Source organism: Rhagoletis zephyria, unplaced genomic scaffold (assembly GCF_001687245.7).
Source record: "Rhagoletis zephyria isolate East Lansing unplaced genomic scaffold, Rhagoletis_zephyria_1.1 Rzeph_scaffold_04726, whole genome shotgun sequence".
Lineage (NCBI taxonomy): Eukaryota > Metazoa > Arthropoda > Insecta > Diptera > Tephritidae > Rhagoletis > Rhagoletis zephyria.
Window position 1 is genome coordinate 1,016 of NW_016161809.1, and position 14,979 is coordinate 15,994.

Here is a 14,979-nt window from a genome sequence, read left to right on the forward strand (position 1 = left end):
GCTTTAATTTATATGCCAAACATGTCATGCACCAGTCAGTTGGCCGCGTTGGACATGTCAGCGCTGTCATTTCGGTGAACATAAAATCGCTTGCATGGTTAGGGAACTTACGAGTATATACAGTGACTCAAACAAGTGACCACATGTTGATTTCTTTTAAATATTCATAATGTTTTGCGAGTGAATTTTTTGTTGTTGGTATTTTTTTATAAGCTTTAACCAAATCCATATAAATTACAGTTTCAAAATTTATACAAAATTTAGGAAAATTCAAAAAATTTTCATAAAAATTTCAACTTTTTAATCTGACGATATGTTGGTATGCAGTTTAGAGGCAATTCTTTAAACCTTCCGTGTCTTTCCAGCTCATCGGTCATGCAGTTAACCGCGACTCCGCTATGCTGCGGAACCCAAATGAGCTTAATATCGTAGTTATCCGATGCCGAAAGCTTGCTGTCAAGGTTCAAGCCCAGATACATCCCCCTGTCAACGAGCACTAGTGGGAGACCGCCCATTGAGGGAAGACGGAAATTCGGTGCCGTATACCTCCAAGTAAAAATAATAAGCTCCGTTTTGCTAGGGTTCACATCCGGCAGTCGCTTATCTCCAGAGCCATCAAAAGGTCCTTAACGACAACCCAGTGGGGTACCCAGCGGAATACCTCTACTCACGTATCTTCGGATTGAAGCCCTGCTCCATTCTGCCGCAACGGTTCTGTTGCAAAGCATGTGGGTCGGCTCCGACCTCTAGCTTATTTAGGTAGTTGACGATAGCCTCGGGCAAGATGTTATTTAAAGCCTATTTTATAACAAGGAAAGTAACAACCGCAAATTCCTGCTTTTAAAAGATTGCTCAGTACTAACAACAACCGTGTGTAGGGCCGTTTCAACGGAGCTGACCTTGCTGTAAGCATGCTGCTTCAAGGATAGACGCTCTCTTCAAAAGAAACGAGGAGAGACTGAAGTCCTTTGGTGAAACGTGCGACACCTTGCCCGCCTTAGGAANCGCTCAAAATATCCACGTTGCTGAGCGCCCAGTTTACATTCTCGTCCCTGATGTATCCCAGGGGAACAAAATTCCGAGAGAGCACTCGTCTAAACTTCAAACATTCCTGGCAACCTTCCATGCTTTAGCAGAAGAGTCCCCACGAAGTTTTAATGAAAACGAGAGCGTAGAGTATATATTTCACAACTCAAAAAAAAAATCTGCTTTCAAAATTAAGCGTTTTGGCTAAAATTCGTTCTTAAAGTGCACAAAGGTAAAATAGAATAGAAGGAACGCCTCCTTGAGGATTGCCTTTGGTCATATGCTTACTTATGGACTCATCCCCCCGTTCTAAAAGAAAACCTCTTTTTGCTTAACAAAATCCACCAGTCCCCGTTGCAACGCCCAACCCTATGGAGGTACTTAACAGCAGAAGTATTTGTACGCGACTCTGCGGAAGATGCTTTTGTGGACTTTGGCCCTCTCTCAAAATCCTAGGTTTATTATTAAACCATAGCACGCTAGTAGAGGGCTAACAAAAAAGTATTTTAGCTTGGTATTAAGTACTTTTTTCATGTTTAATAAACACATAGGTACTTGATTTTTGAATACTAATAATTTAAAATAATTTTATTATCCTTTGATTTTTGTGTGTTTTTTATGTTTACATACACGCATATAATTGAATTATAACTACTACAGATATAATAAATAAACAAACAAACTTTTAAAGTATTATGTTGGTTTTGAAAATATAAACATCTAAATTTTGTGCAGGGCAAGCACCACTTCATATTATTCTACGCATAAAATAAAGAGAATGAATTTTTTTTTTTAATTGAAAAAACAGGACGCAATTTTGACTTGAAATCTGATAAAATTGACATATATTCATAATACTCATAAACTCGCTGAGTTATAGTTGCTCAAAGTCTAAATTTTGTAGAATTTTTCAATAAAAAAAATATTTTTTTCAAACCCTTAATTTTTTATTTTTTAATTCTCTATGGATGTTTATTTTGAACGTAGAACAAAATAAAGGGACTGCCCCATGATTTTGGATACTTAAGGACCACCATAATAATTATGTTTAAATAGTTATACTACAAAGAATAGTACCTACAATAAAGTGAATGTTAACAAAGTAAAGTGCAAAATAGCAGAAAGGCCGTCAAATTTTATATAGATAATAAAACATTATAAAGTACACTTAATAAATAAACAGGATTACCTATAAAGAGCGTATGTAACTCTTGTAACCGTATACATGTAGTAATAGTAAGCACCTCACAAGAAGGATAATTAATTTTTGATTTAAATATTTAATACATAAGCTACTCTTACTTTAAGCGCTAAATGCATTTGCGTTGTTTTCGTCGTGCCACGGAGGCACTTTCTTCGTTGCACTTAAAAACAATGAAAAAAAGAATATATATACTAAAAGAACTAAATATTCACTGGTAGGTACCCTAACAGTTTATACAAACACATAAATATAAAACTTAAGAATTGAATTTATTTTCCAGAATTTTCATGCTTTAATTACGTAACAACTAAAATAGAAACTTATCTAGTTTTTATGCTGTTTTCCATTTCAATCAGCCACTTTAGCATATTCATTAATACAAGCTAAATTAAAAGTACCTAAATATTTATATGTAACTTGCTTCGCTTAAATGTAAATTAAATAAATTAAATCAGGAAAATCTTATAATTCTTCCAAACAACGCGCATTGGTGAGCATAATTCGCGTTAAACGCCACACTTGCTTCGCCGCATTTTCCAGCGCCCCTGGCGATTTGCCCTTGAAGAGGTCCATATTCGGCAGGAAATAATGTGGACACCGACGGCATTGCAAGCAGGAAATCAATTGCAAGAATATGCCGTTAATACGATCAGCAATACAATTCTCTTCCCATTCCATTTCACGCGGATGTTTCTCACACTCGTACAATAATAATGTCTTAAGGTGATACGATGTCACTGGGTTGCCGGGCAAGTCCAAATGACGATCGCGAAGGGTCTTTAGAATACTTAAGCAACGTCGTCGACTGGCACCTGAAATGAGAAGGTAGAGTAATTTAATTGATTTAAAAATTTTATATTATGTATGTATGTCAATACGTATATATGTATGTATATTAGGGTGGTCTTTAAAAAATCAAATGCACGATTTTTTTCAGTCTCACCCCTTCAATCGGTAACACCACTGTCATAGATATCACATATAAATCTTGGTTCCGATTGGAGTCGATTAAGGCGTGTCGCAAAGCTGATGTAAAAATTTGCTGCCTACATTTAAGGCCCACCCTAATGTATGTAGACTTGAACTTATTTTATGAACGTCGCAGTGAGAAAATGTAATGTATCGTAATCGAAAAAATAATCAGTAAAACAATCTTTTTTACATTCCAAAATGCATTTTTTCCCCAGAGCGATGTCCTAAGTGCATTAAATTTTGCATCGGGAAATGAATAGGGGTATTCTCTGAGTCTTGCAAAGCCCTTGCACGGTGCACGGATTGCACGGTTCAGAGCGTCCTAAAAACCGGTTTTTACGACAGCTGCAATACCGTGCAATCTCGTGCACCATGCAAGGGCTTTGCAAGACTCAGAGAATACCCCTAATGTGTTTTAATATGAAATTTTTGTAACTTTTTGAATACATTAGAATGCTGATTACATAGTTAGCAGTAATATTATCGAGAACGCATAAGAAATACATTAGGGGTATTCTCTGAGTCTTGCAAAGCCCTTGCATGGTGCACAGATTGCACGGATTGCACGGTAAAAACCGGTTTTCGTATGGGACAGCTTTGCAAACCGTGCAATCCGTGCACCGTGCAAGGGCTTTGCAAGACTCAGAGAATACCCCTATTATATTATTTATCACGCATGTAATGCATTACTACTTTTCCGATTGGGGTGCAAACAAACATATCTGCCTAGATTTTAACTATGTAGAAGAAAAAAAAATAGCCTCCATTCAAAAATTTCTAAATTTCGAATGATTTCAATAAGATTACTCCTCAAAAAAGTTCACCGTAGAACCCTAAGGGCCGCTTTCTCAATGTCTGAAATAAATGTATCGGCATTTAAAATTTAAGTGTTGGAAAAATCAAGAAAAATAATGGCTTTGGTAAAAAAAATTACCTTCCCCTTTAAAGTGGCCTTCAAAAAAAATGTTTAATAGTTTAAAACATATATTTTTGCTGTTCTTTCGTCAAGCAATACATTTTCAAGAATAGAAAATTGTATTAAAAATTTTGTTTAAAACCATGCAATGATATTTTCAGGTAAAAAATTCAAAATTTTGATGTTTGAGCCCATTTTAAAGGTCAAGGTAATTTTAATTTATCATTATTATTATTTATTTTTTTTTGGAAATATTTTGAAGAGGGTTGCCACCTGCTTCAAATGTCGAATTTACTTAACTTAGTTAGTTATATGAAATATCAAAATATGGATGTCAAACGAAAGAGTATTATAAATCTCTAGTTTGAACACTAAGAATATTTTTGGGATGTTGGAAGAGGGTTGCCACCTGTTTAAAAACGGAAATCAATTAATTAACAGCTTAAATAAAATATTACAACATAGTGGATGTCAAACAAAAGGAATCTTAAAACGATTTATTTTGAAATAACTTTGAAGAGGGTTGCCACCTGTTTAAAAAGTTAAATTCAAATTATTTAATAATAAGATATGGGTATTAATCGAAGGGGGTTTGAAAAACTTTATTTCTGAGCTATAGTTAGTTAGAAGTGTTGCCAAGTGTGTAAAAAATCAAATTCAACTTAATTTATCAGTTAATTAAAATATGTATGTATAATATAATGTATCCCAATGTCAGATGAAGTAAAGCAAAGAGGGTTTTAACATACTTTTGAAAATTATCTATATGAAGTATAAAAATACTGGAGTAAAACTTAATTATGTTAAGAAATCTTTATTTTTTTCTATTATGTAGAAACGTTTGAAGAGGGTTTCCACGTGTATAAAGATCGTAAGTTACTTTCAAAAATAGAAGATAACGAAGAGAAATCTGAACTTGAATTTAATAATTAATGGTACATATCTATTGTTTTTCTGAAGAGTGTTCGATAACGAAAATTTCCAAATTATAATATCTTTAAATTCTGGATTTTGTACTATCAATGAAGTTAAAGAAATTGCAAATGTGTTTAACGTAAAAGATGATATCTTAAATATTATTTTCGATAATCTAAGCAAGGAAGAATAGCTAAATGTACGTGACAAATATATGAAAATTTTTGAGTTTATGCCTAACGGTAAAAATTCAAAAAAACAATAGCCAACCTCTTCTGCATTCCGTGCGAAAGTGTATTTATCGAACGAGTTTTTTCGACCATGAATGCAAAAGTGCAGTGTGGAAAGAGGTCGGTGCTCCAATAATTTAATAAGAAGCGACTCAAAAATAAATTTAAATGAACTATTTTCTCAGTCAACAACACTTTTGTACATACGGGAAGATACTCGTACTTGGCTTTGGCCTAACAAGAAATCAAGGCTAGTAAACAGATAAGGATGCCAAACACTGTTTTTAGAAAGAGTCTTATGTAAATATGAATGGTTTTTCGACAAAATCAATGTCCTCTTCGTTGCGAAATTTTTCTAATTCTATGTATTCTCGCTTGGTACACTAAAATTTCAGTTTTTATGAAAAGCGGAATGTTCGATTTTGGTGGGTTTGATATGAAATGAATTTTTTCAGTATTCCAAAAATTAATTGTCTAACGATTTCCAGGGACGAGGAAAGTAAAAGATACAAGCTTTTGTAATCGATAGTCAACTGAGTATGTAATTCTAAATTTAGCATTTGAATTTTTATCATACAATTAACTAAACTTCACAAAAATAGCGAAGATATGTGGCTCTCCATATTTTTTTTTTTTGTATATCAACTGCATGAGTTAATGAAACTTTAATTTCGTTTTTTCACAAAAGTAAAATTTTTAAATAATTCTCTATATTATTAAACGTGCGATATGTACATAAGTACTTATCGATCGAACCTCGTATAACCGCCGTATGTTCCCCCCAACCATACAGATAATGCCTAGTTCCTATTTACCACAATCGCCCGGCGTAAAAACCCAAACAAATTATAGCGTGATATGATCGAAGTTCAAGAGATCCGCGTATCTGATATTTAGCGCATAATAATCATAAAAAAATATGTTCACTGCTACAAATAGCACTTTCAGTTTCCATTTCATACATTCACTTCTCTTTCCGTGTCACTACCGACGGTAAAACGTCAAATATGCCATGGCACTTCATGGCGCTTTGAAGGTAATAATATGTATGTACCTAGTGGCTTCTTTGCAATCGCTTATCGCCGTCAAACGAGTATTAATATGTTCTGCAGGCTGACAGTTTTACGAGCGGATTTTTCATGTAATGCGCTGTGTATTTTACGGCTTGTTTGCCTACCAGCAGCAAATAACTATTAAAGTTCTTGATCGATACCACATACATACATACATACATGCAAGCTTAACTATGTACATAAATATTTATTATGGTAGACCCAGATTTGTTTTCTAAATAATAAATAAATATATTTACTTGGTTTATTTTCTAGTCACTTGGCTGTGCTTAGGAAGCGATAATTGCATGTTGAACTTAAAGCAAAAAAAAAACACAAACATTTTATTATTGGCCATAAATTAGTCATTTGTTAATGATTAGTGACATACATACGTCATAATATGCAGTCTTTGCACACTTAAAAGCTCTGTTGGAATTTCCAGAGATTCTTGACAATTTAGCTATGTAAGTACGCATGTCTACTCTAAGTAAATATGTAATCAATTACCGTTGCACAGTGGTTCAAAATTAGCATTTCGTGTTCACGATTCCCTGGAGCCTTTATTTCTCACTCAGTTAGATTTAAATGAAAGCAAATAAAATTTGCAAGAGACTAGTTGAGTCCGATTTTTGAAATTTTATTTTGTTTTGAAACTTGATTCCCCTGTTCCAGTTAATAAATGTTACACAATAAAAACTACATAGTTAAAAACAATTGTAGGATTCTCCAAAAACGGAAAAAAGTAAAAAAAAATGACTTGAAATTTTATTAAAAACTTTTCAATTGCTAGTTTTTCTGCATTTTGCACTAAAAAAATTTATTACAAACAAACAAAAATTCAAAAATCGGGCTCAACTGGTATCTTGCAAATTTTATTAGCTTTTATAAAAAAAAAATTAATCAAATTGAGTGAAAAATGAAGGCTCCGGTGAATTTTAAACACTTAATTCCAGTTTTGAACCACAGTGCGTTGGCACTTTGGAGAGAATGGAAATTTCATATTTTTTGGAAATAATTGTAAACTATTAATGTTTGGTATTTTTAAACCGACCTCACAAAAGGCGAAGGTTACAAAAATTTTGAAAGAAATGTCGTTTGTTCGAAATGCGAAAAAAAATTTGAGTTTAAGTAAATTGGTAAGATAAGGTAAATATTGAATTATGGGTGTCATAAGAAAGAGGTTTAACAAGAATATCAGCCAGGAGGGTTGCCACATGTTCGAAAAATTTAATTAAAATAAATTGATACGATAAATTAAATATGACATTATGGGCCATTTTCATAGTCATTAGTTAACTAATATGCTAATGTTAAACCACCATTTTTCATTTGACTAATGGTTGACTGCAGTTAATTAATGTACATCCATTAGTTAACCAAGAGTTAAAAACAGCTATTTTCCTAGTAGTTAACTAGTGACTGGTAAAATGGCCCTATGCGTTTCAAACTAAGGAAGTTTAAGAAGGCTTAAAGCTGAACCTATTTTTGAGGATATGATATCAATTCAAAAAAATCATATCTAACAAATAATTAAAATTAAAAAATATTAAGATAAATAGTCAAATCTTCTCAATATGTGAGTGTCGGAATTGGATTTTGACATTGTCCTTCCTCGTACAGCGAATATACCAAATACCGGGCTTATTATCGTGCATCTAACACTGAAAATTTTTATTGAAAGGCAATATTTATACCGCTATGGGAGAATATTTTCCTCGATCTCCGAGAATGATTGCCATAAGAGACATTAAACATTTCTTATTTGAACTTATTACTTCCATATAAAATTGGCGAATATAATACGTTAAATAAAAAAAATAATTTAAATTGCACGGTGTTACACTGACCATGAACTTTTTAAGTGATCTATGTAGTACAGAGCGTGGGACTGATCGAGCAATTCACGAAACTGCGTTTAAAATTTTTGTAACACCCTCAAATTCTTGACTCATTCTTAAAACACCATTTCTACATGACTTCCCGCACTAAACCATTTTAGATGTCTTATTTTTTACCCGATTTTAAGTCTTTATATGACTTTGGAAAGAAGAATATTTTTACTATTTAATGGACTAATATATTTCGTGAGTGCATTGTAAATGTGTGGAAAATTTTTGGAATAAGTCTGAAGTTACCACAAATTTTTATTATTTTTCCCACTCGGCATCATTTTTTCCAAAATTTCAAAAGAAAATAGTCTCTGTCAGTCACTACTTCAAAAAGAATGTTCAATTCCGAGTAAAACTAGGTATCGTTTTTTTTTAAATCAATAGACAATATCGGAAGTTATGAATTTAATTAAGATTTTTCCAAAATCACTTCAATGTAATTTCACGGAAAAATTGAATCAGTTGGATTGGATTATTTTTGAGGTTTCAGTAGTTCGNGTAAATCAATAGACAATATCGGAAGTTATGAATTTAATTAAGATTTTTCCAAAATCACTTCAATGTAATTTCACCGAAAAATTGAATCAGTTGGATTGGATTATTTTTGAGGTTTCAGTAGTTCGTATAGAAAATTTTTAATTTGTCAGTGTCAGGAGACTAACTTTTATAGCTCATTTAATTTCAGTACAAAAAGTGAACATTTTAATTTCGTACTAATTTTTGAGAATTTTTTCGGCATTTTGTTTCTCATTTTCATCCACACAAAATACTTATGTACATATGTTCTAAAATACTCGTATTTTTATATCGAAGAAAATGCACAACTTCGAACTTGCACCTTATTATACTGAAATTAAATTGGCTATAAAACTGCATGCCCAAAACTTTTTCAAAAATCTGGTTCAAAAATTTAAAACTTTGAATATATGAGCAAACTATTAAGCAAAACTTTGATAGCAAATTTTTTAAATTGGTTGAATTTTCGCATTTACTGATAAATTTTACATGGCAAAATTACTTGATTTCAGCGTGATTTATTTATGAATTGCGAATAAGCCGTAAATTACGAATAAGCTTTATAAAATACTCTTTTTGTTCAAAATTTTAAAATCGCTAATATGGAGACCCCGAAAATAACACTGTTTGAAAAAATCATGTTTCCTTTTTTTTGTGTTGTTAATTTAACCTTATTTGGCAGGTTGACTCCAAATTTGACTTTCAGCTGAGGTGACAACCATCTCCAAAAAATATATTTAAACTAAAACCTTAAGCCGCTTTTGTTTGCCATCAGTATTGTGATACCTATGAATTTTAATTAAATTGTTAATTAAGTTGAATTTAATCTTTCAAACGGGTGGCAACCCTCTTTTAAAACTTAGAAAATATCCCAAATATTAATCAGAGATATAAGTTATACGTCGGCCGCTGTGGTGTAGTGGTAAGCAGCGCGCGCTTCCACTCCGCAAGGCCTGGGTTCAAGCCCCGGTCAAAGCAACATCGCAAAAAATATAGAAACAAGTAATTTTTAGCAAAAAAAAACCGGCTTCAACTCCCATATAAAAAAAATATATATGTATATATCTCATGATCCACTGATCGGATCTCAACCAGATTAGTATGGGACCACCTCTGAGACACCACCTTTCCGATGCAAAGAATTATCGAATTGACGTGGTCCAAAGTTATGCGGTAACATACATAAAAAAAAAAGAAAAATAAAATATTCCTTTTTTGGAAGTCGGTTAAAAAGGTTTTTTCTTAACAGCGGTCGTCCCTCGGCAGGCAACGGCAAACCTCCGAGTGTATTTCTGCCATGAAAAATAGCTTCTCATAAAAATACAATCGCCGTTCGGAGTCGGCGTAAAACTGTAGGTCCCTCCGCTTTGTGTGACAACATCAAGGCGCACGCCACAAATCGGAGGAGAAGCTCGGCCAAACACTAACATATGTGTAAGCGCCAATCTATTATTATTATTTAAGTTATACGTGTGCCAAATTTATTCAAAATCCGCCGCGCTATTTCTAAGGGAAGATATATCTCGCATCGTGTCAGATATCACTCTAATGCAGAATACGGTCAGATGAATGCATGCCCGACGACTGGAATTTAAGTGTGCTCCGCCCAATCCACAAGACTTCGCCTTCTAAGCATAGGTTACAAGGTCTTATGGAGCGTATTGTGTGAAAGACTGAATAACACCGTCAACGAACTGAATGGGCTTAAGACTGGAAAATCCACCATAGACCAGGTATTCACCATACGCCGAATCTTGAAAAAGAGCTGCGGGAAAAGGACCGACACTCGCCATCTATTCGTCGACTTAAAAGCCGCTTTCGATAGCACTGAAAGGCCCATACGCCGCTATGTCTAAATTTATCATCCCCTCGAAACTGATACGGCTGTGTAAAATGACGTTGAGCAATACCNAGTATTCACCATACGCATCTTGAAAAAGAGCTGCGGGAAAAGGACCGACACTCGCCATCTATTCGTNTAACACCGTCAACGAACTGAATGGGCTTAAGACTGGAAAATCCACCATAGACCAGGTATTCACCATACGCCGAATCTTGAAAAAGAGCTGCGGGAAAAGGACCGACACTCGCCATCTATTCGTCGACTTAAAAGCCGCTTTCGATAGCACTGAAAGGCCCATACGCCGCTATGTCTAAATTTATCATCCCCTCGAAACTGATACGGCTGTGTAAAATGACGTTGAGCAATACCACGAGCTCCGTTAGTATTGAGAAATAGCTATGCGAGCCGTTTGCTACTAAACAGGGTTTCAAACAGGGTGACTGCCTTTCGTGTGATTCCTTTAACCTGATGTTGGAGAAGATAATAAGAGCCGTAGAACTGAAACGCTAAGGATATTTTTTTTTTACAAGAGCGTGCAATTAGTGGCGTATGCCGATGACATCGACATCATTGGTAACAAGAAGCGTGAAGTCTGTTCTCCCTTTTTCGAGTTGGATAAGGGAGCAAAGAGATTGGGTCTGGTATCAAAACGCGGACAAGCCGAAGTATCTCCTGTCATCAAACAAACAATCACCGCATTCGCGTCTTGGCACCCATGTCACTGTTGACAGTTATAATTTTGAGAAAGTAGAGAATTCCGTTTACTTGCGAACCAGCATTAACACCGATAATAGTGTCAGGATGGAAATCCAACGTAGAATCACTCTTGCCAACAAGTGCTACTTTGGGCTGAGTAGGCAATTCAGGAGTAAAGTCCTCTCTCGACGTACGGGAAACCACACTCTATAAGTCACTCATCATGCCCGTGTTGGTATGTGGCGCAAAAGCATGGACAATGACAGCATCCGATGAGGCGGCTCTTGGAGTGTTTGAGAGAAAGATTTTGCGGAAGATTTACAGGCCTTTACGTGTTGGCGACGGCGAGTACCGCAGACGATGGAACGATGAGCTGTATGAGCTTTACAACGATATGGACATAGTGCAGCGAATTAAAATACAGCGGCTCCGCTGGCTTGGTCATGTCGTTCGAATAGACATCGACGCTCCAGCCCTGAAAGTATTCAACTCGGAACCCGCTGGTGATAGTAGAGGAAGAGGGAGGCCCCCACTGCGATGGAAAGATCAGGTGCAGAAGGACTTGGCTTCACTTGGCATTTCCAATTGGCGTCAGTTAACAAAGAGAAGAAACGACTGGCGTGCTTTGCTGAACTCGGCCAAAATCGCCTAGCCCGACTAGATAGTTGGCGCCCGTGTGCAGGGGTTCTTAGAGTGGAATGAACTCAGCAAAAGAATGTATGTATGTATACGAATTTTGTGAGTACGTCAATTATGCTATTATATATACAAATATGTATGATATTTTTATAAAGAAGCAGTACCATTATTCATCCTCNATATTATATCTATACACAAATATGTATGATATTTTTATAAAGAAGCAGTACCATTATTCATCCTCNACAAAGAGAAGAAACGACTGGCGTGCTTTGCTGAACTCGGCCAAAATCGCCTAGCCCGACTAGATAGTTGGCGCCCGTGTGCAGGGGTTCTTAGAGTGGAATGAACTCAGCAAAAGAATGTATGTATGTATACGAATTTTGTGAGTACGTCAATTATGATATTATATCTATACACAAATATGTATGATATTTTTATAAAGAAGCAGTACCATTATTCATCCTCCACTGATTTATTTTTAAATGCGGTCAATATATCTTTTTTCTCAAACGAGTGTTAAGAGAACAATTTTCAAGTCACTTAATTAGAAGCAAGTGGCTTTTCTAAGCGAAACGAACAAAAAAATGTACGCGACGATATGTATGTATATGTATATACTTATTTCTCCGCAAAAGCTTAGTAAAAAACAAAAACTTAGAGCATCCCTCAGCGCTATGTCATAGATAAGTGGCCACCACAATGCTCGCTTATTTACAGCATTAAGATTTTTAATATTTTATTAAATTGGACATTTGCCTAAAGCGCTTGTTAATGAATATGCTCGTACATATATACATACTTGTATAAACGTATCTACTTTTAAGCATAAGCGTAGTGGGGGTGACGCTGCGACTAAACAAGTTTGCTGTTGTTAGACGCTCCCGCCGCGATCGGACATAGCGACAATTACAAACAAATTTATGCGCGACAAAGCGATGGCCCACTGCCTGCCGGCTGAGCGGTGGAACGGCGATTGCGATCACACTTGCGGTTGCATTTTGTTTCCGCGCGTTTATCCGTCGCTTGGAATCTCAGCAATGTTTCTAAAGAATTTAATAAAAGCCAAATGCTAATAAATTCTACGGTGCACAGACTCACCTTAATTGATTGCCAGCGATTTTAAATAGAATAAAAGAGTGCTTGGTGATAAACGTTTGATTAGGCAATGAATTTATCAAAGCAAAGCAATTGAGAGTCGCGTGTAAATAATCGCTTAAATGGCTAATTAGTAGTTTTTGTTTATTTTTTTCAAGGAAACCTTGAGTGGAAACACTATCAGCTGTTTGCTAAATACATTCTTTGAACAGCATAGCAGCTGCTTCGCACTAAATTTTGCATTCCGCTATTTTTTTCTTTTACCTCTATTCAATCTTTTTTTAAACTTTTTGATTAGCAGCACTGATATGGCAGCAGCGTTTTGCTGCTGACTTTTGTGATGATTGCTTTGTGACGCGTTTTGGAGTTTCTTCATATCAGTGCGATTACGCTTAATTTATAATTCAGTATATCATCGCAGTATTACGCATTTCTAATAAATCAGTTAACTTTAAAAATGTCTCTGATTACATTTTGTAAATTACTTTCGGTCGTAGTAGCATTTAGCTGCTTCTAAGTTTTTTTTTTTGATGTTAGAAACACAAATTTATGTCGGGATTATTTATATGTATATATTTTGAATGATTTACTTGCGGGACTTTATAGACAGAATTGCCGTCATCGCCGTACTGCATTCAATGGCCCTTTCTTAGCAAGCCGCCAAAAAACCTAATAGGCGAAAAAGGTGGTAAAACCCGCGAAATCCTACCTGTGAACACGCAGAACATACAAATATGCACACATTAGGGTGGTAAAAAATGCATGTGAAAAAGTAAAGTCGAAATTTTTATGCTCTCACCCGCTAGGATTGCTCTATACCCAACAAAAAAAAAATATATAATCCTATTTGTTATTTTGAAATCAAAAAATATTTAGAGGTCGCTCAAAGCGCTCAAAATTTTCCATGTATTTTATGTAGGGAAAAGGCCATTTTTCGTAGAAATGATATAGAATTCTTGAAAATCAATATTTTTGCTCGGAAAACTCTGCTTCTCTTCAGGAGATTCCCAATAATAGGTAATATCCAATTATTTATTTAACCCTCTTTTCATAGTAACTATATTTCATAGATTCGCCAAAACCCCCAGAAAATGCCAGAAAACGCAATGGGGGTATATAAAAAATCTTTAGAATTAAAAAATGGTTAAATAAAACTCAAAAATACTTGGATTAAAATAATAATACAAAAAAGATAAGGCGATAGTAGCGGTATCTTCATTTCGGAACTATGATGTGCAAAAAAATATATCTTGAATCTTATATTTTAATTTAATTTGAAATTTCACAAATTTTAGCTGTAGAAAATTAACTAAACTACATACATACATTTTGAATTAACCTTTTATTCATCTTTTAAATGCTAAAAACGTTCCCGAATTGAAATAAAATATTTGCTTTTACCGCCAGTAAATTCTGTACCTCCATGATTTTGACCCTTATATGGAGTTAGTAGGTAACCACGGTGATATGCTCCATAACGGCTTCTGAAGGTGATAAAGCAACGAATTGATTATTTCATCCAATTTCTTAAATATCGAAATCTCTTTCAAACAATAAATATTGTTTTTTTTTTCAAACTAGCCCAAATTTAAAAAGTATTGGATCGAGTTACCAGTGCTGATAGTTCCTCTTGTGAGCGATTCCATGTGAAGTGATCAAAATGAAAATAAAATATTTCCTCCTATTTTTCTTAAACTAAATTAGCAAAAATATTTTTCCATTTATTCCAATATTTTCCGAGAGGGAGGGTGTGAAAGGTTTTACGTTAAACCGCATTTTTAATATTTTTTTCTCTTAACTAATTAAATAAAAAATATTTGCTCTCTGACAAAATATTTTTTTATTTTCACTTTTATTTCAACATAGTTTGATTAAAAGAAAAATACTGATAAAACCAAAATATTTCACACAAACCCGGTTGAAATTTTGAAATTCGTGCCCGTATTTTGTTTGTAAGTTAAATATGTATTAGTGTCATTG

General features: G+C 34.5%; 1 protein-coding gene across 1 annotated transcript in view; it reads right to left on the reverse strand.

Moving 5' to 3' along the window:
- Positions 1-1,964: 1,964 nt before the first annotated feature.
- mab-21 (nucleotidyltransferase mab-21) overlaps positions 1,965-14,979 on the reverse strand; it is a 20,081-nt gene continuing 7,066 nt past the window's right edge. Inside the window, exon 2 of the mRNA XM_017626644.1 lies at positions 1,965-3,042. Within this exon, the coding sequence (XP_017482133.1) occupies positions 2,693-3,042 (350 nt within the window). The 3' untranslated portion in view covers positions 1,965-2,692. The remainder of the gene's footprint in view (positions 3,043-14,979) is intronic.